The sequence below is a fragment of the Pundamilia nyererei genome, unplaced genomic scaffold (genome assembly GCF_000239375.1).
Source record: "Pundamilia nyererei isolate P.nyererei 1_Seehausen unplaced genomic scaffold, PunNye1.0 scaffold00003, whole genome shotgun sequence".
In the NCBI taxonomy this organism is placed as follows: domain Eukaryota; kingdom Metazoa; phylum Chordata; class Actinopteri; order Cichliformes; family Cichlidae; genus Pundamilia; species Pundamilia nyererei.
Genome location: NW_005187404.1, coordinates 6737710 through 6763595, shown reverse-complemented (window position 1 = coordinate 6763595; position 25886 = coordinate 6737710). Strand labels below are relative to the sequence as shown.

General features: G+C 41.4%; 2 protein-coding genes across 2 annotated transcripts; one reads left to right on the top strand and one right to left on the bottom strand.

Moving 5' to 3' along the window:
• Positions 1 to 5853: 5853 nt before the first annotated feature.
• Positions 5854 to 8397, top strand: rnf26 (ring finger protein 26). The gene has a single exon (XM_005720822.2). It carries the CDS (start codon positions 6307 to 6309, stop codon positions 7663 to 7665), a length of 1359 nt encoding a protein of 452 aa, XP_005720879.1. The 5' UTR covers positions 5854 to 6306; the 3' UTR covers positions 7666 to 8397.
• A 9700-nt stretch (positions 8398 to 18097) lies between these two features.
• c1qtnf5 (C1q and TNF related 5) lies at positions 18098 to 22647 on the bottom strand. Its single transcript, XM_005720821.1, has 3 exons — positions 22349 to 22647; positions 19378 to 19622; positions 18098 to 19292 (listed from the first exon to the last, which is right to left on the bottom strand). Exons 2-3 carry the CDS (start codon positions 19607 to 19609, stop codon positions 18772 to 18774), a joined length of 753 nt encoding a protein of 250 aa, XP_005720878.1. The 5' UTR covers positions 19610 to 19622; positions 22349 to 22647; the 3' UTR covers positions 18098 to 18771.
• Positions 22648 to 25886: the final 3239 nt, after the last annotated feature.

The window sequence follows — 25886 nt, the reverse complement described above, 5'->3', positions numbered from 1 at the left end:
TGTTTTGCAACTTACTTGGTTGGACTCAAGAGCAGGACTCAGGCAAGACAGTGAGATGTAGAATAAGCTTTAGAATAGAATAGAATAGAATAGAATAGAATAGAATAGAATAGAATAGAATGTCTTTGTTGTCACTATACAGATGTACAATGACATACGGAGCATCTCCTACTCAGTGCAAACATGTGGGGGAGGGGGCAGAGGTGCAGAGAGCCTTAGATCCGCGAGTTACTGAGGTGAGGGTGGGAGGCAGGAGGAGCAGGAGTGGTGATCCAGTGGTTGAGTTTGATCTGTAGTAATAGCAGGTGTTCCTGAAAAGGTGAATGTCAGGGAGTGATCCGGGGTTGGCTAAGTCACTAGAGAAAGGTGGAGAAACAGAATTACACACTTGACGTGGTATCACCAACAACTAGCCTGTTTACCGCTCTAAGAGAGTGATAATCTGGTGGAGTCTGGATGGCTGCACTGGTCCTTAAGTATTGCCGTTGACTGGTGATGAGTAGCCTCCGCCCAGGTAAGGCAGACACGACGGCTGCCTTTCACCCACAGATCAAGGCTTCTTATGACAGTCTGCAACTATACTCTTCCCCGATCTGTTAGTTGTTTTAAACGTTAGCAAGTCGTCTTCCCCTTGTCTACATGTCTGTCCATTCTGTAACAGTTCATTGATGGGTTCATTTGTTTTCAGCTATGGCAGTGACAACCACTCTCACACAGCACACATTTTGTTCAGATTTTCTGAATAAAGCAAAACAGTTTAGTATCTAATAAAGCACACCACTCACCTCCAGTAACAGGAGAGAAAGGTTTGTCCTTCTCCCTTGTCTCCTGACCTCCTTGCTCACAGGGGATCGTCTGAATTGTTGGAGTTTTCTCTTTACTTTCCCTTACAATATAAAACACCTTGAGACAACTGTTGTTCTGCTATCATGTGACTGGCTGATTGGATATTTGCATTAACAAGCTGTTGAACAGGCGTACCTAAAGAAGTGGCTGGCAGTTGTATACATATTTTTTACAGGAGATTCAGAGGTAGGCCGTTCCTCCATTGATTACTTTTGTCCTGTCCAACTTTCCCTTCAACTATATACTTTTGTTATGTACCAGTACATGACATATTAAGACAAATTAGAGCTCTCCTGTCTGTGATACGGTTATATTTATGAAGTCAGCTGGGGGGCGTGGTTCGTGGTGTGGCAGCGGGAGACGCTGACACATCTGAGCTGCATTAGCTCATCATGCCTCCCCTGCTTGTAAGAGTGAACTGGGTCCTGAATGGCGTTGTTGTTGGTGGTGGTGTGTGTTCGGCTGGCAGCTGGAAAGCTGCAGCCGTGAGTGTAAGGAACAAGCAACTATAAATAAAGATGATGAAAAGCGTTGAAGTGTGGTTGAGTCCATCCTTACTGCCACATCAGTATTTTCACTGATTTCTCATTTGTTTTGGCAGTGTAGAATTAACATGATATTCATGATAGTTCACATAGATCTGTGAATAGATGCATATAGTATCCATATCACCCACACAATGGAGTTAAAGGTTATTCTGTGGGAGTTTCTTTAATGGGTGGAAATGTCCCAGCAGGTGTGAAGCTCCAGATTGGATATCTGTGGATCCTCAAATGTTTGTCTTAGTGTCTCCAGTTCATCCTGTGCAAGCCCCACCCCCATGTCCCTGCATGACCTTTTTATGTCCTTTTTGACATCGTATGTTCATTTTAGCTGAACAGTTCTGAGGAGGCAGCTTACAGCTCTGAGTTGAAGACAAATGGTAGCAAGTGGAGTTTTTTTTTCATATAAAAAAGTGGAATCTACAGTGTCTGTTGACTGATGAGAGAAAATGAAGCAACTCTATGTAGTGCACATTAAGAAAACTTATAGAAATTCTACATACGATTCCATATGAAAGCCACCCTTTGTTTCATCTCGTCTTTTAGAGGGGAAGGATTTGGTTGACCAGTCAACAAACAAAGGAAACTGACTAAGGGTCTGCTTTCGGACCAGAGGGAAGGTTAGCTACCATAAAAGGAGTAGGTCTAGAAGCTCTCCGCCAGAGACAAAGTAGTGCACAAGACCTTTTATAGCTTCTTGCACTGCCCCGTGTATCCCTGCTGCATCATTAAATGCTTAAACAAATGCTGTTTGTCAGGCGTCCAAAGGCTCAAAGCAGGATTTCCCATGATCGTATCAGATAGAGTTTCCCTTTGCGAGGAACAAAGTCCAGCGCTGAATGGCTCAGATGGAGAGGATGAGGCAAAAGGCAAGGAAGGAAACTGTTTTGATATTGTTCAGGACCGCAATTCTTTTTTTGTTTCATTGTCACTGAAGTAGCTGATGTAATGGGAGGATATATCTGTTAATGTAAATGAAATGGCTTGAGGAAAATGTAAGATATGGTGATGAAAGGTCAGAGTACTGAAGAGTGGATTTCCCAGGCAGCTGTAACTGGAACTGACTTTCTTAATCCTTAAATCATTTCCTGACCACAACCCACACCTTCAATGTAAAGTGTGATGCAAAATAGTGCAAGGACTTTTTTTTGTCCCAAGAAAAGGAAACAGATCTCCACTGCATGACTGTGAATGTTTGTCCCTACAACATTAGAGATACACATATATAAAAAAATGTTTTAAAATATCTGGAACCCCAAAAAACTGAACAAAACAAATTCAAAAATACTTTCAAAAAAACTCTTCTTCTATGTGGCTAGTGTTATCATCAACATGTTCCAATCCCTGCGGCGTCAATTAGTTATGCTTTGTCAAAGCTGCTGGCGTGGCTAATTTAATTAAACACAGGGTTTCATTTGGCCTGTGTGCTGTGACGCACTGCATCATGATATAAGTGAGAGTGATCATCATCTCAGTGCATCATTTGTAAGTAGCAGGGTTGCTGTGCTAACAGGCCTGTCCACGATCTTTTCCATATCTCAACCAAGTTGTTTCAAGGGCTCAAAGGCTGCCAGCAAGTGGAAGTGAAAAACACTCCGGATGGGATTATTGGAATTGATACTTGAGTTTTTGAGACTTCTACATCATCAGTGTGAATATTTGATATAGCAAATAGGATGCAAATTAAAGCTCGTATATACTAATTAACAATTACTCTTTTTTTTTAAAAAAGAAAAAAAAGAAAAGCATTTTTCATGTTAAATAAACATTGTTCATGTTTCAGCTGCTTCCTTATGGGTTGCCATAGTGGATCATCTGCCTCCATCTCACAATATCCCTCTCATTCTCCTCCGTCACACCAACCTCTGCCTGTCGTCTTTCACTACTTCCATGAATCTCCATATTCAAAACCCTGTCTAATATATCTATTATCCCTTCTTTGCACATAGCCAAACCATCTCAGCCTTGCCTTTCCAACTCCAGCTCCACCTGAGCTGTCTCTCTGATGTACTCATTTCTAATCCCGTCTATTCTGGTCACTCCCATTCAAAAATCTTAGCATCTTCAGCTCAGCATCGTGTCTCTTTGTTAGTGCCACCATCTCCAAACCATACATCGTAGCAGATCTCACTACCATCTTGTAAACCATCCCTTTCAGTCTTACAGTTATCCTTCTGTCACTCCTCTCCACCAATTCCACTCTGTCTGCACCCTCTCTTCTTCACCTCTCCTGCGTGTTGCCTGTCGCTTTAGATGCTCTAGATTTTAATTCATCTACCTTCGCTACCTCTACTCCTTGCATCTTCACTGCTGCACCTGCTTCCCTCTCATTCACACAGACTTTCATTCTTCTCCTCTTCAGTATATTCCTTCATCTCTGTCTTCCAACAAATCATTTTGATCGTCTAACTCTAAATGTGACTATAAACATGGGCATAACTTTGTGCTGAACACTGGGGGGGGGGTCAAGATCTCTGTCTAAATAAATAAATAAATCTAGGTAAATTCCCAGATGATTAAACATGCAACTATTTTGCTGGTAATAACTGAAATGAGTAAAGAAAACCATCAGCCTTTTTATCCAAGATAATTCAGAAATTTATTGGGGGGGTGGGGGGGTATATTGGCTGGGTCTGATTATTTGACTATAAATCACAAGCCTAGAATTATTCTGTATTTAGTAAGATTTGAAACTAGCAGGAAAAACCATAAACTCATTAGGAATGTGCTTCCTGATGCTCCAGGTCATTTTCACAGATGGAGACTATAACTTCATTTTGAAAGCAGAGAAGTTTCTGGACATGAGAGGGAATGTAGATTTAAAGCAGAACATGAGGTTCACTCATGAGACCTTGAAATGTGTTCATCTTTTATATACACTTCACTAATGCTAGAAGTCACATTAACATTCAGTGTCGTAAATTTTGTTTAGTTTAAAAATAATGAAAAAGAGCAACAACAAATAAAAATGATTAAAAAAATAAAAGAGGGTGTGAAAACCCCCAAAAAAGTTAGTTTGATTAAGTCAATTTTATCAATGTTATGGACAATGCGTAATTTTATTTCTGCATATATTTTTAATATGTTTTGAATGTGCGACTTTTTTTCTAAACCCACTTTTTTCCCGCTTGTAAACACCGGGGAATTAGGAGGAATTGATTTTCTATTAAAATGTGACTTTGAGACTAGTAAAATACCTGTTACACTCTCTAATTTTCACAAACAGATTCTTCTTTTTTGGAAAATGGTGTTTATACACAACTTTTCTCCTCACATGTCGATCCTATGGAACAATAGAGTGATAACTGCTAACAAAAAGACATTATTTATCAGGAACTGGTTTGAGAGTGGTATCTTGTTTGTAACTGACTTGCTGGATTCGAGTGGTGCTCTATTGGATTACGTGTCTTTCTCAAAAAGACACGACTTTAATTGTCCATTAAAAGAATACAGAAAAGTTTGCTGTGCTATCCCTTTGGCCCTGAGGCAGCTGATACGCAACACAATGCTATTCTCTGTGGTCAATCCAGCGCTGCCAAACATAAAAATTGGTAACCGCATTCTAAATGATAGTAAATGTAACAATAAATTTATCAGTGTGAATTTTAAATCTATTCTTTTCCAGGGGTTTAACTCAGGTAGATATTTGCAGGCCCTTCATGGGGACCAGTCACTCATGGAAAAGGCGTTCTCAAAATTCACTCAGTGGCCTGTCTCCCCAAAAATAAAAGAAACTCATTTCAAGATAATTAATAATATATATCCTGTGTTTGAATTTTTGAAGAGGAGGTTTAAATTTGAGGTTAATCAGTGTGCATTTTGTGATTCAGCCTGTGAAACATTACACCATTTGTTTTTCTCATGTCCTGTATCAGCTGCCTTTTGGTTAGAACTACACAGTTGGTTATCCCTCAAGATCAACGATATTCCCCAGTTTAATATTTATGATATTATTTTCTATATGGCTAAACTACATCCATTTGTCTCTACTGTGATTAACATTGTCATCCTGTTAGGTAAATACCATATACATTGTTGTAAATGGAGGAATAGAAAACCATCTTTTACATGGTTCATCAATGACTTTAAACTTTATTTCATGTCACTTAAAAAACTGAAGTCAAGCAGATTTGCCACAATCTATGATGACATTTCCCATTTGCTACTGTTATGATTATTACCTTTATTGTGTATCAACCTGTGCTCTTTTTTTAAATTCTTCCCGGTTAATACTGTGGATTTTTTTTGTCTAGCCCCCTCCCCCCCCTTATCCTTGCTGTTAGTTTTGTTGTATTGACTGTGTTCTTTTTTTTTTATCCTCCACGAGAGTTCATTTGCACTATAATGTGTTATGTTGTTTGTGACTGTATTGTTTCAATTGTTAATTAAAAAAAAACAACAACAAAAAATACACCGGGGACACTGTGCGCATGCTCAGCGTAACGACGCACAGACGTAAGCTCACTCGACCAAAACAAATATGGCGGATACAGTAATGATGGTAAAGACTCCAAAACCTTTTGTCTGTTTTTCCGTCGGTTTTTCTTGATTTCGTTTATGGGTTCGGCCGTTTTATAAAGTCGTCGTTGAGCCGGAGAAATGTTTTTGGGTGGTAGTTTGACCGGACACCCAACAAAACGAAACCTAGAATATAAACGGAAGTGTGTGGACCTTTTTTGAAACTAAACATCCGCCTGTGCAGCGCGTGTTTGCTGTGTTATGTCGTTATTTCAGTGCATGAAAAATGGGGAAAACATGAAAAATAAAGACGTTGAGGTTCAACGACACGAAGAATGGTGTGCTGATTGAGAGGACCAACAATATGTAACTCAAAGCAAAGAAAGGAGAAATGGACTTAACGTGGATACAACCTGAGAGCACCGAGTGGTAAACAGTAATACTTTACAGGAATATTACCATGGGTTTGGTGAACTTTGTCATATCCACTGTAGGAAAATGTCTGGATGCTCTCTGCTTACTACTGGACCTGAACTTTGTCATCGTCCACACCGTGGTGCAGACTCTCCTGGCAGTTATCACCTTCATAACCAGCCTGCCCAGCCTCCTTTATAACTCGGTGCTGGAGCTGGGAAACCTCGTTCTGCTTTGCGCTGTGTCCTCCGCGGAGGCGACATCAAACCTAGCTCACAGCACTGTGGCTAATCTGGGGAGCTTGTTGCTGGCTCTGGAGGGGCTCCTGGAGAGCTTGAAGATGGTGGGTTACCTGTCTATGCACGTCCTACTGCGTGGAAAGGAGCACTTGTGTCGAGGGCTGCTGTCAGTGATTGAGGGCTGTGGCATAGCAGTCAGCCTGGTGGTCTATTTTACCAACACAGTGGTAAACTTTGTGCTTATCGCTACCCAGAACGTCTACTTGGCGTTGGTCAGCATGTGGCAGACGGTTTCCACCCCACTGCAGAAGGCGCTGGAGCTCACGTTGACCTGTTTCACCTTTCTGTACAGCAGCCTGGCCGGCACATCAGCTTTGCTATGGACACCCTGCAAGATGGTTTTGGACTTCCTGGTTTCACTGGTGCACATGTTCATTAGCATCTTCATACTGAACATCTACGGCCTCGTGCTCACCATTACTATTGCACTGGCCACCACCGCTTACCTAAACCCGGGACTGTCCCGACAGATTGCTGTGCGCGTTGTAGAATATATAAACTCCTTTTCACTTCTCCGTAGATTATGTTTGGCTCTCAATTGCATCACTTCAGCCTTACTGTGCTTGCCTCACTTTATACGCCGTAACGTGCAGTACCTGCAGAGGATCCTCTATCACATCTACCGACTGGAGAGACGACTTTGGCAGCAGTTGTCTCACCAAAGCGGCCTGATTGGCCTGATGCTCCGACCACATCTTCACAGGCAAAACAGTAACAGCAACAACAGAGCTGGAGGTGACGGTGACCCTGGGGAAGAGAGGCGGGACCCACCAGATGGTAGAGCAGGAGATGGAGCCCACCAGGAGGTGCTCAATCCAGTTTTACCCTCCTCCAGCACAGACAAGCAGCTAAAGAAGAAGTCACGTTCAGGCGAAGATGGTAAACCTCTGCCAGCTGAGAGTCTGCTGACTCTGCTGAAGGAACAGGAGGAGAGGAAGAAGTGTGTGATTTGTCAGGATTGTGCCAAGACAGTGGTGCTGCTGCCTTGCAGACACCTCTGCTTGTGTAGAGACTGTACACAGATTCTTTTAAGGCAGCCCATCTACCAGCAGAACTGCCCGCTCTGTCGGCAAATGATCCTCAACACCATGGACGTGTATCTATGAGGGACCAGCCAAAGTGGATCAACTGGTGTCTGATACCAAGTAGCCTCACAGCCTATCAGTATCTACATGTATAAGTTTTACCACCACTGAGCTTTACTATATAAGGTTTCTTTTTTGTCTTTTCACTTAAATGGGACTTAAGTGAAAAGACCAGACCAGACTTGTTAAACATACTGGATAGCTCTGGATTATTTGGGAATTGAGAGATTTAATGATAGTAAGAAAACAAAAAGTCACCAGGTTGTCTTCTGGTGTCAGATGCGTGCACACGTTAACAGCACATGTTGTGCCCTGATTCCATACTATACACTAAATGTAAACAACACATAGTATGTACAAGTTCTCATGGTAAACATTTTCTGTGAGTATGCAAGAAGTCAACATATTTATATGTGCACAATATTTGTGCCATGATGCATCACAAAAGTGATACAGCTGTATACATTTTGAGAGAAAGCCAGAGGTTTTGTTTTTTCAGCTGTAAGCACCTCTTTGTGCATTTTGCATCAAAAATGTAAACACAAGCTTCTTTTTCTCACATGACGCCTTGGAAAATATCAGAATTAGTTCTGTTCTCACTTCTGAGAATATTCCTTAGTTTAGGTGAGGTAGCAGCGTGGGTACGCCTTGCTTGCTTAATTCTACGCATTATTTTCCACTCCGTTCCTTCAGGCATCATATAAACTTTATACCCAAGGAGCTAGAAGTGTAAAAAATCAATTTTCAGAATGATCTCTGTTCAGGGATGCAATGCTTACAATGCTTTAAATATCAGTCACGTGTGCAACTGTGTGTGTGTGTTTGAGCTTTGCTTTAATTTTTGCCTTCCCAGTGTAAATCCATACTCAAATCCTAGAGTTAGTCTTGAGTTTGGGGGCAAGTCTCTAATTTAAGAGTAAGCTGTGTCTGTTGCTGTTTGCCACAGGGATGCACTGATTAATCAGCCTCGCATCAGCTGTTTCCCAGTGTTAACCTTGCTGATTGCCTGCTACCCATTTAAGATGATAACTACAGTGGCCCTGCGAGGTCAAACGGACTGCAACTAAAGAAACATCAGCAAATAGAGAAAGAAAAGACTGCAAAAATACAACAAAAATAGAAAAAAACATTGCCAAAGCTAAAAAAAAATTAAGTTTTTAGTTTCTGGGGAAACAACTATTTGATGCAGCAGCTGTGGAAGTTACAGAAACCAAAACGTGAAGGATTGCACTGAGACACACTCGACAGAAGCAAAAGATTCATTATCGTTGTAAAGGAGAAGCAATGCAAGGCAGTATATATTGTTTTAATCACACAATTCATACAGTACTGTAGATGTATGTTTGCTGTTAGCTGTTTACTGTTAGCTTGTCACTTCCACAGCTGTCCTGTCACGTTATTGTCTTCCCAAAAACACTTTAGTTTTCTTTGGTGTGTTTTTTTCCCCTTTAGTTTTTCCTTTAACAGTGTTGTTTCAGTTTCTGCTGTGTTTTGCGTGCTTTTACAGAATTTTTCAGTTTACTGGTGGGTTTCTTTTAAGATGCAGTGCGTTTGACCACTCAGAGTTCTTAGGTTTGGTCAACTGAATGCTCAAAAACAAGGTGGTTAAGAGGTCTGGTATATTCTTAAAATTGTTTGTTTGTTTGTTTTAAGTTTCCCTGGCACAAATGGAGTATTAAATTAAAGTAAAATCGGTCCAAATTTCACCTTCAGTGCATCTCTCGTGTTCCAGTGTCGCTACATTGAGCCTAAAAAAAAAAAAGAAGCTTTTCTACAACTCATGTCTTAAATTGTTGTGATTTCAGTGGGCCAAGCTGTGAAGGAAGGAAGCTAACACTGTGCTTTTACTTTATTAGTGAACACATAATTCCACATGCTGTACGCATGAATGTTGTATGTATAAATGCAGCTTTCACCCTTTAGACCAGATTCTGTGAACCACTTCACCATTTTGTCTTTCCAGTCAGGCTTGATTCCATTTATTGTATCTTATTTCTTCCAGCTGATAGGGTCTTTCCTGTCCTCTGCCAGAGGTGAGTTACAGTCACAACTGACAAGTAATCCATAAATGGTTTTCCCTTTCTTTTGACATTGCTGTAAAACTGATTTCTGTGGTATAAAAGGACCATAAACAAATAAGGATTTTGCAATTAAATTTGCGGTTGTTTCTCCCTTTTTTTCTGTTTCATTTAAAATATTAAAATTGATTTATGTTAAAAGTTTACAGGACGATATTTTGTCACCAGTTATTGTGTTGTTATTGATGGTGGGTGGTGTAGAGTCAGATATGGAGAAGTTGTGTAATGGAAAATACTGATGATGTCATGTTTTCTACTGCAGGTGAAAGCGGTCTCGGTGTCAATTTGGAAGATTATTCATGATTCTAGAACCTGTAGTCAGAATAGACCGCTCTCAGGTATTTCTAAAGCACCAATGGCAGTCCTAACTAAAGATTGCAGTGGGTAGAAACACATGCTGATTGCTGAATGTATGAACTGTGTGAGCAGTGAAGGACTGTGAGTTAACGACATGAATGTGTGTTATGTTTTTTAAATTGCCATGTGACTGTCTTGTGTTTGTAATAAAATAACAATCCCTGAAACTGAAGCTCTTCATCTTCCTTCATCCAAGTGAATGTTTTTGTACGATTTTACCTGCAGAGGATTTTATTAAACAACCCATTAATTCATTAATCTATAGCATGGCATCGAACACCAAAAGGAAGTTTTAAGACCATCTTAAAATGCTTTGTCCAAACAGCTGTGCAAAGATGTGTGGTTTCATAGAAAACTGATTATTAAGTACACCAGTTCAGCTCCTCATTAATGCAAATATCTATAGACAACCACATGGCTGCAGCTCAGTGCGTTTAGGCATCTTGACAACCATGTTCAAAACGAGCAACAGAATGGAGGAAAAGGTCATTTTAGGTGACCCTGATCAGCCAGTCTTAGGTTTTTCCATACAACCATCTCTAGGATTTACAGAAAATTGTCCAGTGAACTGCAGTTTCTCGGGGTGAAAATGTCTTGTTGAAGTAGAATGGTCAGACCCTTTTGAACTGATAGGAAGGCATCCTGTGAAAGGTGTGTAGTATCCTGTGGAGCATCTCTGAATGCACAACATGTCAAGGCAGATGAGCAACAGCAGCAGAGGACCACACTGGGTGCCACTCCTGTCAGCTAAGAACAGGAAACTGAGGCTACAACAGAAGATTGAAAAACATTGCCTGATCTGATCAGTCGTGTAAGATATATCTTGATACCTGAAGTATTGTTCATTAGGCTTTTTTATTCCACAGTCGTTGAAAGAACAAATAGGTAAGATAAATAATAGAAGATGAGATTTGCTTTTAAATTTACAAATGTGAAACAGACAACTTGCTCTGACGTCGATCTTAATACATTTCTTTTTACATAAGGCACAAAATCTGCTAGCTGTACAAAGTGAACTGCAGAGGATGCAACTCTGGACAGTTGATGACATCGGTCATTTCAGGACTGAGGCTCTAAAATAGGCTAAATCTCCCTTCAGGTGAGTTTTGAGGGAAGATCCAGCCTCAGGAAGGAGGGTACCACCTCTGGTTGAATGCCTCATGCTGTTTCTGTAAACATGTTTCCAAGTGAGCACAGATGCAAAAAGTATATTAAAACTAAAAAGAAAATAAATATTGCGAATGAACATCCTGTGTTCTTCCATGTTTTAGTACTGTGACCATGAAGTTGGTCAAAACTGGCTGAAGAAAATGTGACAGGCTAAAAAAGCTTGACGGTTACTGTTATTTCCTGCAAGAAAAAAATAATTCACGTCTGTTGTGACATATCAGACACAAAGGGCGGTTTGGGGAAATGAGTGTAGCTGTGATTCAGGTGCAGCACATGAGAGGAAACAGCCACACTCAGGAAAGGCGTTTAAAAAAAATAAAATAAAACATGTCGTAAAAGAATAACCACAGGTGCAAATAATAAAAGTATCGATGACTGAGTCACATGCAGCACTGAGTGCTGAGTGAGTTGCAGTGTTGTTCACTGTGGCTGTCATTAAATAGCACAGCCAGCAGTACTGTTGATACCCACACCTGTACTTCTCTCGCTATATGAAAATTCTATTCAGTACCAGAAAACAGAGAAAACCAAAACAATCATATTAGCCCGTTAAGCAAGCACTTTGGCGAGAGTGAGAAGGAAAAACTTCCTTTTAACAGGAAGGGTATGTATAAACTAATACAGACTTGTTACACATTTATTTTACTTATGGTAGCAAAGATGATGCAACAGTTCAGAGATAGTTTAGCTTTCACGTCTTTTGATTCTGAAGATAAAGGAGCTGCTTTGTGAATGAGGGTGCGTGTCTGGAGCTTGCAGAAAGGCTGCAGGATTAAGGGGGGAAAGGGGTCCTAATGGCCAGCTGGGAATGCTACTATAATCCTACTACAATTCATCAGAGCCTTGTGGCTTACAGCTTCAGAGGCTTCATTCTCATTCCCAATGTTCCCTCTAAAAATATCTCCATATTAAACATCTGCTCAGATTTTTAAAGTCCACCTTGACCTCCATAAATATAATTCTAATGTTTCTTTTTGCACTTAAACTATGTTGCTGTTAAATCATTCTGGCTCTGGCTCAGCTGGAGACAATAAGACTTATTATTTAAATGACAGAGAGGTGAGGTTGCTACCTGACCCCCAACCTCAACAGACTGTAAGACACCAAAAGCAAATCTGGGTGCTATTTGTTGTCTCCTGACCTGTGAGCCCAGCCTCAGCAGTGTTTATGTTTGTTGCAAATGAGGGTGGTGTTAACAGAGGAGAGGAAGTTTGATGTCAGGAGAGGAGCAAGAAGAAGTAAACCGAGGCTAGCAAAATGCTCCGGGGATCTGACCTCTTCCTTCTGACCCCGGTGGTCTTGCAGTGTGGGAAAATCTCAAACTCCAGCACGCTCATCTTTGACTCATTCAGGCTCTACTTCTTCTGATTTTAAGCACCATCTAGGTAAAGGTTTAGAGCCACTGTGGCAGAGACAAGGAAGAAATGGGCAGCTCATTAGCCTCAGCCTCAATCCTAACCCTCACTCTACTGTAATTAAGAGATTTGTTGTAATGAATCCAACTAGCCTTTAATAAACAGAGTGTGTGATGTATGGGCAGCTCAGAGGCTGAAGCTGGTAACCACTGAAGGAGGAAGCTGGATGGTAGCAGATCCAGCAGTTTTGTTGATACTTCGTGGTACTGTGATACCTTGAGCTTTAAACCAAAGAGAAGCACTTGCTACTTTTTGCTATGGCTGAAAGACTACTGAAAACAAAAATAGGCAGTGATGCTGATTTAAATGTAGTTCTTATAAGAAATATTCAGACCATGATTTGTAACACTGACTCTGTGAATTTAACGCAGATTCTATTTTTAAAAAACACTAATCAACAGAAAATAGGCCATAATGTCAGCGTGAAGAAAAGTACAAGTGTTTGTACAAGTCCCTTTGACGGGACACACCCAAATCGTTTGTTATTTCTATGCCCATTGAAACTTTCTGGTCAAGAGGGACATAAAAGATCTGATTACAGTACTGTACAGAAGTCTTGAGACACTCCTTATTTCTTAACATGTTGCTGGGGAAAGGGAAAACAGATGTAGTGATTTATTGAAACAGTATGTGAGACTGAGCAGACTGGTGTGATTGTCTTCATTATTCAACACAGCCTGAACTCTCTTAGACAGTTTTTTTTTTTTTTGGTAATTTATATAAGTAGTCTTCAGGAGTAGTTCTCCAGGCTTCTTAAAGGACATTCAAAGCTCTTCTTTGGATGTTGGCTGTGTTTTGTTCTGTTATCTGTCAAGATGATCCCACACTGCGTCAATAATTTTGAAGTTCAGCTCTGGGGAGGCCAATCCATGGATGACTGTGCTCCACTGTGTGTGTTTCACTGCACTAGCAGTGTGTTTGGGATCATTGTTTTGTTCAAGTGTGAAACCATTGACAGTCAAATGGTTTTGCATGGAGAGTCACAATCTCACAGACATTTCCACGACCGGCGGCTGAAATGATGTCCAAACCACGACAGAGCCTCCAGTGTGGCTACAGGTGGCTGTAGACACTCACTGTTGTACCTCTCTCCTCAGCTCCTCTGCACATAGTGATGACACTTTGAACCAAAACTTTCAAATTTGGAAAGTTTCATCACTCCATCAGACCCGTTGCTACTGATTTTTCAGTGCAGTTCTTGTGTAAGATAGCATGACAAGACCTTTTCTGCCTGTTTCCCTTTCTTAAGAATCGCTTCTTGACAACTATCCTTCCACTGAGACCGTTTCTGATGAGGCTTCATCGAGCAGATAGTAGATCAAACGAAGGGTCAAATACAGCTCTCAGATCCTGTGTCAGGTCTTTGCTGGATTTAGTTCTCATTTCTTGAGGGCATGACTTTCAGATACTATTCGTGATTAAAGATACAATTTAAAACTGGTTGTTTGCTAAGTTTTCTGTATTGTGTAGACACAACACTGGTTCACTCCTACAGTTACAGTTGAAAATCTCTACAACACGATTTAAATTCTAAATGTCTTTACAAGGTAGACAGACTGCACCATGACAGGAAGCATGACAGCAGACTTTTGAGAAGCACCGGTGCAATTTAAACTCATAAATTGCACCCTAATTTCCTTCGGGATTAATAAAGTATTCTGATTCTGATTCTGATTAAACTCCTGGATGTTATCAGGTGAAAATATGAAGTTCTCCTGGCGGTTGAATCATCATTCAGCCTACATGCTGACATGCAGCCAGTTCAAAACTCCATTTAGTACTCACACATTTTCACAGTGAGTCCTAATGTTACACCAGCTTTCATACATTCATAATGAACAGAGAAGAGCGCAGAGTGAATCGGCGAGGTTCACGTATTGATCTGTCTAAAGTACGTCTGAGCTGCTTCACAGATGTGGGTTTGTTTTATGATAACAGTTACTCTAATATAGATCCCGTCTATCAATATAGATACATTTGTATGCATGCATGCAAGTGTTTTTGTCTTAAATAATCTGATGTTTACAATTTTAAAATATTTCATTGTTTCTAATTGTGTTTTTGTGTTTCAGGAGCAGGAAATAAAGTATCTTGTTTCTCTTGTCTAGCTTGTCAAGTGTGCATTCTGTTAAAATGAGAAGAAATGTTTAGTAACTAAGGGAGTCCCTTTGTGACATGATGGAGAGTAGCTACTGGGTCACAAACTGAACTAATAAAATGTTCATTCCTGTGCAGCGTGGATCTATTTTAACATCAGCAGCTTCTATTGAACACATCATAAAGGCACCTCAGGAGTGTCAATACTGCTGGCTGAAATCATGAGTCCTGCCCAGACACTGTGAAGTAACAACACTATGAAGTTTGCAGGCAGTGGTGCTGAATAGCGGTGCAACACTGCCCCCTGCTGGATGAAGTGTTTCCATCAGCTCTAGACAAAATATGCAGCTTTGAGCAAAAGAATGGCAGGGCTATAAATACACACGGGGGTAATCAGGGGGATAGGACAAAAGAGGGTAAGAAGACAAAACTGAAAGTGTAGCATAATATAATCTAAAATTATGTTACTCGTTTCTTCTTTTTCTTCTTCTTTTTTCAGCTGCTCTCTTTAGGGGTTGCCACAGCAGATGCAACATCCTCTTCTGTCCTTTTCTTTTCCTCCTGCCAAGTAGCTCCATCTTCAACATCCTTTGTCCAATACATCTGCTGTCTCTTTTTTCCACATGTCCAAACTGTCTCAGTCTTGCCTCTCTAATTGTCTCCAAATTGTTACACTTGAGCTGTCCCTGCACTCTGTGTGTTGTGGTCACATCTTCAGCTCTGCCACCTCCTTCTCAGTCTCCTGTCTTTTTGTTAGTGCCACCGTCTCCAAATCATGCACCATCTTGTAAACCTTCTCTTTTACTCTTGCTGCTATTTCTCTGTTACAAATTACTTGTGACTCTAGTCTCCACCTGCTCCATCCTGCCTGCACTCTCTTCTTTACCTCTCCTGTGCTCTGTCATTGCTTTGAATGGTTGAAACCAGGTATTTAAACTCATCCACCTTCCCTACCTCTACTCTTCTTTGCTTTTACACCTCCCTCCTACACGTGTATTCAGTCCTGCTTCTACTGATGAGGAAGAGTAAATCATGACCTTACTTCAATGAACAAATAAAATCAGACAAAGATTAATTTTAGATCTTTTCTTTCTTCTTGGGTGCTTTGATTTGTAGCTTCTTTATCTGCAGCTACATCTTAATCCAAATGTCAGACTCTCATCTTCTTTTTCTGAAGTGCCCAGTCTGTATTTTAGTGAGTGATGTCACTGTCTGCTTTACCATCAATTCTAAGCCTCAACATAGCGATGAAGGCTGTGAACTAATGGAAATAACTGACGTACGCCAAGGGAAAACTTATTAACTCATTGCATCCTTCTCCCTCCCCGAGCGGGAATAGTTAGAAGGACCCATCTGGAGCTTAATATTGTGCAGGGGTTTGACAGAGAAATAAGAGAATAGCATTTCATCATGTCTGAGTGTATCTAACAAGGCTTTCTCGAACTCTGGTCTTGTCGGAGTTTATTCGAGAAAATAAACAGTTCAGCCCCAGATCTCAAGAAACAGAGGGAGCGGCTCATCTGAGTAAACCATGAGATTAATTCACACCCACGATTATTGTTGGGAGGAGAGAGGGATGCTGACTAACATCAACCAGCTCGTAGTGTATCTGTCAGGGTACTTAGAGCGTTTGGTGAACTCATTAGGCAGAGGTACCTAGCATGAATCCAGTGGAAAATGAATATTTTCCAGCCTTTTTCATTTGGGTATTTACTTTAGCAGTTTTCTGCCTTTGGGAATTAAAGCAAAGGACTTGGGCATTATTCATAGAAATGCCATGTGAAAGCACTTTATGCAACTTTACACTAGAGAAACACTACATTTTGACTTCAGTACATTTGGTTTTTACTTTTCAGATTAAGATGTTACATTAAATGCATTAAATTTAAATATACAGTCGTGTGAAAAAAAAGTGTTTGCCCCCTCCTGATTTCCTTTTTTTTGTATGTTTGTCACCCTTAAATGTATCAGATCATCAAACACATTTAAATATTAGACAAAGACAACACAAGTAAACCCAAAATGTAGTTTCTAAATGAAGTGGTATGTATCGCATCTTTGGAAAGTTATGTTCAATTTCTATAGCCACATCCTGCCACACCTTTTCTTAAACAAGAAATTGCTTAAATAGGACCCGCCTGGCGAAATGAAGTAGACTTCAAGATTCTCAAAAGCCAGACGCCATGCTGTGATTCAAGGAAATTTGCGAACAAATGAGAAACAAAGTAACTGCGATCTCTCAGTCTGAAAGGGTTGTAAAGTCATTTTTAAAGCTGTGAGACTCCAGCAAACCACAGTCAGAGCCTCCCAGGAGTGGCAGGCCGACCAAAATTACACTGAGAGCACAGCAACGACTCATCCAAGAGGTCACAAAAGACCCCAGATCAACATTTGAAGGATTGCAGGCCTCACTTGCCTCAGTTATAGTCAGTGTTCATGACTCCACTATGAGAAAGAGACTGGGCAGATTTCCAACGCTGAAGGAAGATAAAGGCTCGTCTCAGTTTTGCTAGAAAACATCTTGATTATCCCTTCAGATGTTTGGGAAAATACTCTGTGGAAGACAAAATTGTAACTTTTTGGAAGGTTTGTGTCCCATTACATCTGGTATAAAACGAACATCATACCAACAGTAAAATATGGTGGTGTCAGTGTGATGTTCTGCAGCTGTTTTGCTGCCTCAGGACCTGGAAGACTTGCTGTGGTAAATGCAACCATGAATTCTGCTGTCTACCAAAACATTCTGATGGAGAGTGTCCAGCTGTCTGTTCCTGACCTCAAACTGAAGCACACTTGAGTTCTGCAGCAGGACATTGATTCAAAACACACCAGCAAGTTCACCTCTGAATGGCTTATGAAAATCAAAATGAAAACTTTGACTTGTGGCCTAGTCAAAGTCCTGACCTGAATCCAACTGAGAAGCTGTGGCATGACCTTAAAAATGCGGTTAATGCTCGAAAACCCTCTAAAGTGGCTGTATGACCATAGCTCTACAAAGATGAGTGGCTCAAAATGCACAGCGCTGAAAAACACTCACTGCCAGCTATGACAAATGCTTGATTGCAGTTGTTGCTGCTAAGAGTGGCCCAACCAGTCATTAGGTTTAGGGGGCAATCACTTTTTCACGCAGGGCCATGATGGTCTGAATTTTTTCCCCTCTTTATAATAAACATCTTCGTTTTCAAACAGCATTTTGTGTTTACTTGTGTTAAGAATACTAAACCCAAAAAACTTTTATTTTGTATTTTTGACCTTCTTGAAACATCCCACAACCTCATACATTTATTTGCAACTATTAATGAGGGAATAGACTGTAAATAAAGTAGTTAAAACAGGTTCCAGATTTTCCATTCATTTATAATTATTACTAGCCCTATTATCTTACACTAGATTACATCCACAGCAGAACGAGGGCTTTTAACACATTTATAAGAGTATATTTTTCAAATCATTCTCATGCATTGCTTTTTTTAAGTAGCAGTATCAGGGGTAGTTTTACTGTTTTCCATTTGCACTTTGTCTTCAGTGAAGTATTTGAGTTCTTTTCCCTCTTAAAATCAGGCAGGGATGTTATCAGAAAGAGTCTCGACTTTCCTGTTTGGAGTTAACTGTGCAGCTCCAGCCTAATGCCTGATCCACTTTCATTCATGGCCAGAGACATACTTCAGTCTAGTGTGTTTTCAAAAGTCTAAAAATGTATTAATGTCTCGCGTTAGAGCTGTAGACACTAAAACAAAATGCAATAGAACAGTGGCATAAAGGCTGTTTGAGAATTTGTGGCCTGACATCTGTTAGAAGAATTAACTGTCAGCAGTTTAAAAGCTGAAAGTGCAGAACAGACACAGAGTAAACTGTACCGTTCATTGTGTGCGCCTCAGTACACCATGTGCTATTCGGGTTACATTGCCTGGTGTGTTCTTTATTTATTACACAAATACAGCTGTATCGTGTCACGGATGATTCACTTGTCTGTCCAGAATGTCTCAGTAAGGAAATAAAAGCGGCACATGTCAGGCAAACACAGCAGAGTTTTTCCAGTCCGAGTACACCAAGAAGCCGGTGAAGCTGCTGTCTGTCTTGGTGCTGGAGTAAAATCCATTGTACTCTGAGAGAGCCATCTGCACCCACACCTGATCGCCGGGGATGAGGTGAAGCAGGGAGCCGCCTGAAAGAGATGCTGGTTTAGGCCAGTTGCCATAAAACTGAAAATAAGAAGCCACAGCGTGTCCGTTCTTCATCAGGTCGAACTGCAGGCTGGCGCGGTACACCGTGGCGTGGACGGCAAAGTAGTAGACTCCAGGGACTTTGCAGGTGAAGCGTCCCGTCTCTGAGTTGTAGTCGCCCTGTTCATTGATCAGGATGGTGTCAAAGCGGACTGCGTCGCCCACATTCAGGGGCGAGGTTTGGCCCTGAGAGAGTTTGACACTGAAGGCGGATTTAGGAGCCACTGCACACTCGCCCGGCTGCCCCCTTTCCCCCTTTTCTCCAGGGTCACCCCTGTCTCCAGTCAGGCCTCGCACTCCTGTCTCACCTGGAGAGGAGGAGGAGGTGCACAAATATGAGAATCCTGCACCGATTTATCACATGCTCACAAACAAATCCATATAAGTACGTACCTGGGGCCCCTCTCTCCCCTCTCTCCCCCTTTTCCCCAGGAGCAGCATCCCTCCCATCCCTCCCATCTCTCCCTGGCTGACCAGGACTGCCATGAACCCCAGGAGAGCCTGGGATACCAGGGTGGCCAGTACACAGACTGGGGGGGATCTTATTGTCCTCTAACTGGTTGGAAAGATGGACTTGTAGGACGAGGAGGGAGGGGAACAGGGACAAGAGTCTGAGTGAGGTCATTGCAGTCTCAAGGCTGAGAGAAAACGAGAAATGGAAAAAAAACAGATGAACAAGCACAAACAGATCTGTGCACGAGCAACACTGCATTACAGACAATGGGAAATATTGACCTGACTAAACAAAAGAAAACCACAACTCCCACTAAAATAAAACAAAACATTATGAAAATAACAGAGGGATGAAGAGCGCATGTAATTTCTGGAAACTGCAGCATACATAAACACCAAATGGGTGATTTACACACGATTTATGCCCTTACAGTAAAAATGTATTAGTTTTTTCGTCAGACAGGCTCTGACAGAGACTTACAGAAATATGTCAAGTAGATTCAAACAGTCTCATCCTCTACGGAGTGGAAGCTCTCGTTTAAAACTCAACCTAACTGATTGATTGACAGTTTTATATCAGTCACAAAACTCAAATAACAACAAAACAAATTGTAAACAGAGTAAAAGTAAAAGACATCAGGTTTCCATGAATATCTCTATAGAACACGTAATTTACATGCTCCAAACTTATTTCACCCTATCTTCTTCAATAACAATATAATGCAATGACCTTGAGTATTATAAACAATAATGCAAAACAGAGGCTTTTGTTAAAAAGTATAATATTTTGCCACTCACCACCTCACAGTTTGATTTATGGACAACATGTCAGCGTCTTAGATTTAGAGTAAAGATGGTGAGGGCTTCACTGAATTCGCTTCGGGCAGCGCTCCAATCATAAAAATAATCCCTTTGGGATTTGTTGGACCTGATTATCAAACAAACTAAATATCATGTTTGATCAGAAAGTACATTTTTTTTGTTCCCATATGTACGACAGAAAACAAAGTCACAGCTGTATAACAAAATATTAAAACACTTAATTGAGCATGTTTATGTATACGGTGCAAAAAAGCCACATGAGCATGCAGGGTGCAGGGAGATTAGACCGGACCAGAGGGAAGTCATTTTAACTCTTTGACTCTTTGCATTTACATAACAGCCATTTCTAAACAGGTCGTTTGTATGACACAGGCTGCGATATGATGGGCATCATAGACAATTTCCAGCTCAGGAGGTGGAAAAAAACATCTTCAACTACTCGTTTAGCAAAGATTAGTGAGCTCTACAAATCAAAACATTAATATTCTAAACAGATGTTTCATATAAAAGTTTGTTGACACGCTGAATACCAGCTGGCCTACTCAGAAACAACTTACAGTCACACCTAACACTCAAATTCTCTCTTTCTCTCCCTCTGCTTCCTGCCCGTCCCTGAACGCAAGCGGCCTCGGCCCTCAGACGACTCTGCCCAGACACTCAGGTTATCAAAGTGCTAATCTCTGCTAACTACTCTGTATAAAGTGTGGAATGTTTTTAAAAAATATATATTTGTCCTGCAGCACTTCAAAGGCTTTATCTTTCTTTTCCTGCCAGGTTTTCTCTCATCCAGGATCCAATTAAAGAAGAAGAGGAGATAAAAAGCTGCACTGTTGGATCCTCTGCCTGAGAGCAGGAGGAGGAGGAAAGCTAACAGCTGTCTGAAAGCAGGTTTAGTAATGAAAACCTGCAGTTTGCGGTGTGTGACAATAATGAGAAAAGTCGGGTCTTGTCGGTCTCCTAATGGGAAGTTACCTCCACAACAGCTGCAGGAACAGAGAGAAGAGGGCAGAAAGAAGGACGAGGGGGGATAAAAGCAGAAAGTCAAGAGAGAGAAACTGTAAAAAAAAAATAAAAAAAAAAGGAGGAGGAGGAGGGATACTGAGTTACATGAGTTACATTTCTGCATTCTTGGCAGAAATAGAGAGCAGACATGAGAACAAATACTGGAGAGTCTGAGCAGATGTCTGCAGCCACTCCTCAGTAGCCCTCAGATGATTAGAAACATTTATGGTTTCAATAAAAGCACGAAAAACTCAATCTGCTGTTTATAGGCCACTAATATGTGAACCACAAGGTTCACTGGAGAGGATCGCTCAGTCCTCTGACTTACCATCTTTTCCTTTTTTCATGCAGACACTATCCAAAGCAGCACTGTAACCGCTTTGTTTTTGTACTTTTTTAAATCCAATCAGCATTTTTTTTCCATCCAATCCACTTCACTGCTCTGAAGCTCTGATGGAAACTTAAGTTTTGCTACCTGGGTGGTTCAGATGAACATTTCAGAGCAGTTTAATGGTTTTATTGCAGCACCACAGCCATTCGGTAAAAAGTCTGGCACGTTGCCTTCAGGCCAGCTGGAGTTTGATGATGTTATCCACATTTACTGTAACTCAGTATCAGGCTGTTAAAGGCAAAGCTGCCTGCTTTATTATGACTCTCTCGTAGTGGGAAGTACTGTAACTAGGTAGAGACAGTAGACACAAATTCTAGTTATTTAATTTATACTCATTCAGCATGTTGCCATTGTTATTGTCATAGTTTTATTTTTACTGTACTACAGTGTCAGACAGCTCCAGATTCAGTCTGTGATGATTTAAACAAAGCTGAGGCATAAAGAAAACCTCCTTTCTGTGATAATAATCCAGTACTGTAAACACAGCAACATAAAAACTGTGTTATATTCTACTGTGTAGCAGCTGTGTACTTCTTCTTTTGATACTTGGGCATTTTTACTGCGTAATTCTCTCTCATAGTTGTAGCTGCGCAGTACACGACGCAATATGTGGAGAAAAAGAGCTTTTTGCTGTGAAATGAAAGCACTGATAAGCAGCTTTCATTGTTTAATTGTAGGAAAGATTCAAAACTTTACCAGATGATGCACTGAAGTCTTGAAGTTCTGCTGCTTCTGATGATGATGATGATGACGACGACGGTGATGTTCGTATATGTGTGACCAGTGAAAGCTGTTCCTCCTGGTCAGAGAGTCCTGCTGGGAAAAACTGAAAGGAAATGGTAATGAAGCCCAATTAGAAACTGCGGTGGGTGGGTGGGTGTGTGTGTGTGTGTGTGAGAGGAGGAGCCGTGGGTGGAGGAGACATGCAGAGGAAAATATGTGATGTTAGTCCAGCACAAATAAGAGAAAAATGGAGCTGAAAAACAAGTGACAAAACCAGCGTGAGGGGAGTGATGAACGGAGGAGTGTTTAGGATGTTGCATAACATTGTTGGGGGAAACTCTCCAAGGCAAAACCACAGAAAGTTCAGAGGGGCTGCAGTCAAAAGAAGCAAATGTCCCCAGAATGCATTGCTGCAGCTGAACCTAAGCTGTCCTCAAGCTTCGTTATACAAAAACGCTGCTGCCTACAAAGACAGAGCCTCAAAGAAAGGCAAACACGGACGTGCAATGTGATGCAAGGAAGTCAGATGGGCACGCACACATACACGGATTTTCGTCTCCCTCCTCTGTGATTATCTGCTTCCAAGGTGAAGTAATTTTCTCCATCCAGATAGCATCTTCTAATATCAGGCCTCCACTCAAGCAAGACTCTGACAGTAATCCTCTTTTCCCATGTAATCCTTTGCTGGTAGCGTTTAGTTGATAAGGGAAGAGGTCTTAATATGCTTTTGGCAAAAGGAGGCGGAATTTGAGCTGGTTACTTTTTGCAGCTTCCAGAGGGGTAAAAACAACATGTTTCACGGTTTTCATGCAGCACTGACCCCGAAAGGACTCAGCCTGTGCCAGAGTTTGAGACCACAGCACTCTGAATCTATGTGGAGAAAACAGAGTGAAGCCTTTCAGCAACGTGCAGTTAGCTTCCACATCGAGCAAAGTGAATACATAGGTATAAATGGTGTATTTGATCTTTTGCATTTGCAGAGGGATGGTGGTGTCGCTTTGAGGGTCAACATTTTGGTCCATGTGAAATACCTGAAAAACTATTTGATAGAATGCAGTAAAAGTTGCACATACATTCAAAAGTAGTTATATACAGTCTCACATGAACAACAATATATGACATATTACAACTTGTCATTATCCATCCATCCATCCTATTCCGCTTATCCAGGGCCAGGTTACGGGGGCAGCAGCCTAAGCAGAGACACCCAGACCTCTCTCTCCCCACCCACCTATTCCAGCTTGTCGAGGGGCAACACCAAACGCGCCTCCGCAAATCCCTACTTTATCCTGGTGGAGGGGTTTGTGTCTCCCAGGGATCCCAGGGGCTATGTTTTCCGGGGGGCTTCTGGTCCCCCGGAAAACTGGTCCTGGGTCAGGTACCAGACAATGAGCGATTCAGAAGACTTGGTGTTCTATGAGTAGAAAACCAAGGGAACAGTTCACCCTGCCTGGGATAGGGTTACCAGGGCCTCGCCCTGAAGCCAGGGCCGGGGAGGGTCCCCGAGGATGAGTGTCTGGGGGCCGAGCCTTAGTCCATGGGGCCCAGCCGGGCACAGCACGAAAAAGGGACATAGGCCCAACCTCCTGCAGGCCCACCACCCACAGGAGGCACTGTGGGGGTCGATTGTGTGCTGAGCAGTGGCCAGGCCCTGGTGGGCCAGTCCCCAGCTACCAAGTCCAAAACCTGTCATGGTTTCTTTAACAAAACCAAAGCCAAAATGCGTAAACAATGTGGAAATATCAAACACATCAGATTACAACTAAGAGGGTAAATAGCAGGCTATACTGCTCAGACTCGACAGGGCTCATGTTAAATGTTAAAGTCCTTTGGTTTGCAAAACTACAAACCAAAAGACTTTTGGGACAATGTCCTTTGGACAGAGGAGAGAGTAGTGAAGATGTTTAGCCATAATGCACAACCCTTGAGTTGGAGAAAACCAAACACAGCATATCAGCACAAACACCTGATATGTCAAGCAGTTGGTATGAGGTGTTTGGGGTGGAGGGGAGAGAGTTTGGGTTTGAACTCCTCTGTCTGACAGATAAAGCTTGGCTGAAATTAGGTCCTTCACATGATCCCAGCAGCAAATCTACAAGAATCAAGGTGCTGCAAAGTCCAGAGCTCAACCCAACTGAAATGTTGTGATGGGATCTTAAAAGAGAGCTGTGCTTAAATGAATGTGACAAACCTCAAGAGTGGGCCAAAATTTCTCCACAACTATGTAAGAGACTGATAAAGTCACACAGAAAATGATTACTTCAAGTTATTACTGTGTATTATGTGGTTCTACAAGCTATTGAATCACAGGGTGTACTCAGTATTTCTGCTTCTGCATTTTTGCTAAATAAACAATGACGCCATGTAATATGTCATGTGTTATTGGTCATCTGTTCATTATATTGACCACTCAAAGTGCCTTATATAAGTCACATTTAGGCATACATTCATACTTTACCCTATATACTTCAAGCCCCTCATTTAACCCTCATCCACAGCCAATTTAGAATCACCAATTAAACCAACATGTTCATCTGTGGACTGTGGGAGGAACCTCGCAGTTGGCAGGCTCAGGGAGGACTCCACTCAGAAAGGCCAGGGTTCAAACCTGCTGTGAGGTCACAGCGTTAACCACTATAACACCGTTCCACTTCAACACTTTGGAAAGTGTACTTTCTTTAAGCCGTAACACATTTCCCACAAAAACTAGTGCAAATCAACACAGCAGTAACAAAGAAAAGGACGAATGAAAACAAGTAAAAATGGGATTCGTGTAATTCTGTTTATTTATTATTAACATATCAATATTTTATTGTTTATTATCATGGTGGTTACCTCTTATGTTAGCACAGAGAAAGCACACCCTCCAAAGCATTTTGCTGTAACAAGCACGAGAACAAAAACACATGGGTCTTTATGGGAAGATGGTGAGGAGGGGTGGTCAGCAGTTCCTTTGAATTTGAGTCATCAGGGTGACTCAAATTCACAGGAACTGCTGAGGAGGAAGAGGAGTTTAAGCGGCTCCTGCGGAGCTGCAACTGAAGTTGGGACATGTATTTAATTAGCAGCGCCAGATTCAGCACATTCTGGGTCTGCTACAGCGATTTCCTGTAAGAATCCATAAACTGCTGCTCGGAGGATTTGCTCCTAATTTGGACCACCTGACAAATGTAGCTTTCAGTGAGTCCTGGTGAAGTTTCAGTAAGAGTGTGAAGGTGTTGGACAGTTTTAGTTTGGGGTTAAATGTGTCACAGTCACACTGTTTAAAATGACAGATAAATTAAGCAAAAACAAACAAACAATTGGTCAATTATCGAAACATGAGCGCAGCCTCTAATTTTAATGATGTCATTGCAGCTTTTCTTCTTCTTCTTCTTCTGTTTTTTTTCTAGCTCTAATGCCCATAGCTGAATGAGACAGTGGACTAAAGTAACACCTATAATGTCCATAAGTATTTGACAGACTTGAATGAGGAAAAGAAAAGGGAGAAAGGAAGAGGGGGAAAAAACAG

What these genes read in the sequence shown, in the direction of transcription:
- rnf26 (XM_005720822.2), top strand. Translation starts at nt 6,307, where the DNA reads ATGGGTTTGGTGAACTTTGTCATATCCACTGTAGGAAAATGTCTGGAT.
- c1qtnf5 (XM_005720821.1), bottom strand. Translation starts at nt 19,609, where the DNA reads ATGACCTCACTCAGACTCTTGTCCCTGTTCCCCTCCCTCCTCGTCCTA. An exon ending in AGGGGAGAGAGGGGCCCCAG is followed by an intron (nt 19,293 to 19,377) that starts GTACGTACTTAT and finishes CCTCCTCTCCAG; the next exon opens with GTGAGACAGGAGTGCGAGGC.